General features: G+C 37.8%; 1 protein-coding gene across 1 annotated transcript; it reads right to left on the bottom strand.

The window, feature by feature from the left end:
* Nucleotides 1-532: 532 nt before the first annotated feature.
* Nucleotides 533-1,819, bottom strand: LOC110037733 (putative magnesium transporter MRS2-G; the record flags this gene model as incomplete). The annotated part of the gene is made up of 3 exons (XM_020742439.1): nt 533-946; nt 1,054-1,211; nt 1,246-1,819. Coding segments are annotated over 3 exons (1,011 nt in total), but the record flags the coding sequence as incomplete, so codon positions are not given.
* Nucleotides 1,820-2,358: the final 539 nt, after the last annotated feature.

The raw sequence follows: 2,358 nt of genomic DNA, 5'->3' as shown, positions 1-2,358 counted from the left end.
GGCGTTTTTGAAAACGCCGCCTAACCGTTTAGTTTTCGCGTTTTTTAAAATGCAACCTGCCGCGTTTGAGTTTTTTACATTAAACACAGGCAGCAGGTCGACACCTGCGGTCATCCTGCGGGCCGTATTTTACAAGCTGCCCCAAACAGACCCTATAAAAAGAAGAGAGAAAATTAAATCTATTCTAAAAAAATAAAAAAGAGCCTTAACATCCATACCACCTAATTTCTATAAATTTGCATATCTAAAACCTAAAATTTACTTTTTCACGTTAATACAATCCAAATCTTTCATTTTACATCAAAATTATCACTATTTTAACTTTTGTATGTACCTTTTCATGCAAAGATAAAGTGGTACATGTATAAAAAAATTAAAGTTTAGAAGCTAGAGATGTGAATACATAGGAATCGAGTGGTATGCATGTAAATATATCAAACTAAAAATAACTGTAAAATTAACCACAAAAAAAGGCATTTTTGTCTGCTAATGAATCAATCCTCTCTGCAGCTTATTAGTTCATCCTAATCTCTTAGTTGAATCAGACCCAAATGTTTCAGCAGTGAAAACAACAATAATCATAAAATAGACCCTGATTTAGGCCCATCCGAAGCAAAAAAAAAAAAAAAAAAAAATGATAAAAAAGAAGAGAATTACAAAAAGGACCTTAGGAGCCAAGCAGCTTCTTCCACCTCGCATAAGCCAGCACAAGCAAGAAGATGAGGAAGGAGCCAGCTGATGTTCCTGCCACAAATGGGGTGAAGATGTGGTTTATCTCATACAACTCGCATGGAATGTTCATTGCAAACAGACCGGCTATCAACGTGTTTATCGCAATCGCGAATGATGCGATGCCGATCACCAGCTGCAGCTGAATCAATTCGTTTCGATGGCTGTCCAGTTGAATGTTCACATAGTCTTCCGTGTCGTCGATGTACTCCCTAACCTGTGTGTGTTGGGGGGGACCAAAACATAAATATGAAATGTCTAACATGTAATATGTAATATGTAATTTCAATCGAATGAAAAAGAAACAGTATGATGAGTACATACCGAAAGTATTTTATTTCGGGTGCCCTCCAGCTGCATGAAATAAGCCTCCAACAACATCTCCAAATCCTCCACATTGTTATCTTCTGAAGGGAAACTGGTAAAGCTCGCACTGCCTCTGACGTTGGAATTTAGTCTTGCCAGGTGTGGCGGCGCAAGAACTATGCTGTTTGTAGCGGTGTGGCGTCGCAAGAACTATGCTGTTTGTAGCAGCAGAAGCCATCAGAGCTTCAAATTGCTGATTCTGGATCTGCTTCCTTGTCAGATATAATTGTGCCATATCTTCATTGTCGTCCAATAGATGTTCAATTTCATCCCTAACCTTTTGAACGCGAGCGAGAAGACGAGTAAGGTTGCTTTTTAAGCTACGAACTCGTTCCAGGTTCTTTGTGCTGACATTCATGGCCAAGTCATCCAATACAGGATACGCATTTCGTTCTAGATCAGACACACTGGAATCTAAAAAGGAGCAGACAAATTCTAATGCAACCTCCAGCACCTGAAACTCAAACGGAAGCTCCTCTTCGTCTTTCTCGTTGCGCAACCATCTTTCTTCTGTTGATGGATTTTCTTTAAAATGAACATCGTCATGGATGGGATCATGAACTTTGGACGGAGAGTTGAGACGGATTTGTTGTCTCAGTTGTTCGACAAAAGGGACAACTTCTTGACAGAGGGGATCCAAGAGAAGCACTTCTTCGGCAGTTACAATAGCCTTTATGAACTCCAAATTAATAACCATAGCCTTCTCCCTAGCTGAAGGGCCCAAAAATAGTTAGCTAGTGAAAATTTGAGAAAATGATAGCAATAAAGCCATTAGTTGGATGCATAGTACTTTAAAGGAAGATTTACATACATACCACTCAATTCTTCTGTATTTACATATTTAACTCTTAAAACAAAAATTTTTACAAAAATGCCACGTTCCCAATGCATGAAAAGATGCATTTCATTTGTTAAAAGTTAACATAGTTGTATTTTTTTATGTGATAGTAAAATTTTGGGTGGTATAAATGTAAAAAAGTAAAGTTTGGGTGTTAAATATGCAAATACATAAGTATTGGGTGGTATACAAGTAAATGCCACTGCTATAAATATAGAAATTAGCCAGAAGTATCTTCAAGAATAATTCACAAAGGCAAGCATATCAGAAGACATACCGGTTGATGTTTTCCTGAAGAAGGTTTTCTGCAGAAATCCAAATATTGTGAGGGATGGGTTAAAAGTTTAGCTCTTTTTGGTTGATTTATTGGGTGGATGAAAATTGCAGGAATCAAGTATTTTCTGTGTCCCTACGAACTCAGGTCG

Source organism: Phalaenopsis equestris, unplaced genomic scaffold (genome assembly GCF_001263595.1).
Source record: "Phalaenopsis equestris unplaced genomic scaffold, ASM126359v1 Scaffold224205, whole genome shotgun sequence".
Classification (NCBI taxonomy): Eukaryota; Viridiplantae; Streptophyta; class Magnoliopsida; order Asparagales; family Orchidaceae; genus Phalaenopsis; species Phalaenopsis equestris.
This window is presented reverse-complemented; position numbering and strand designations above follow the sequence as displayed.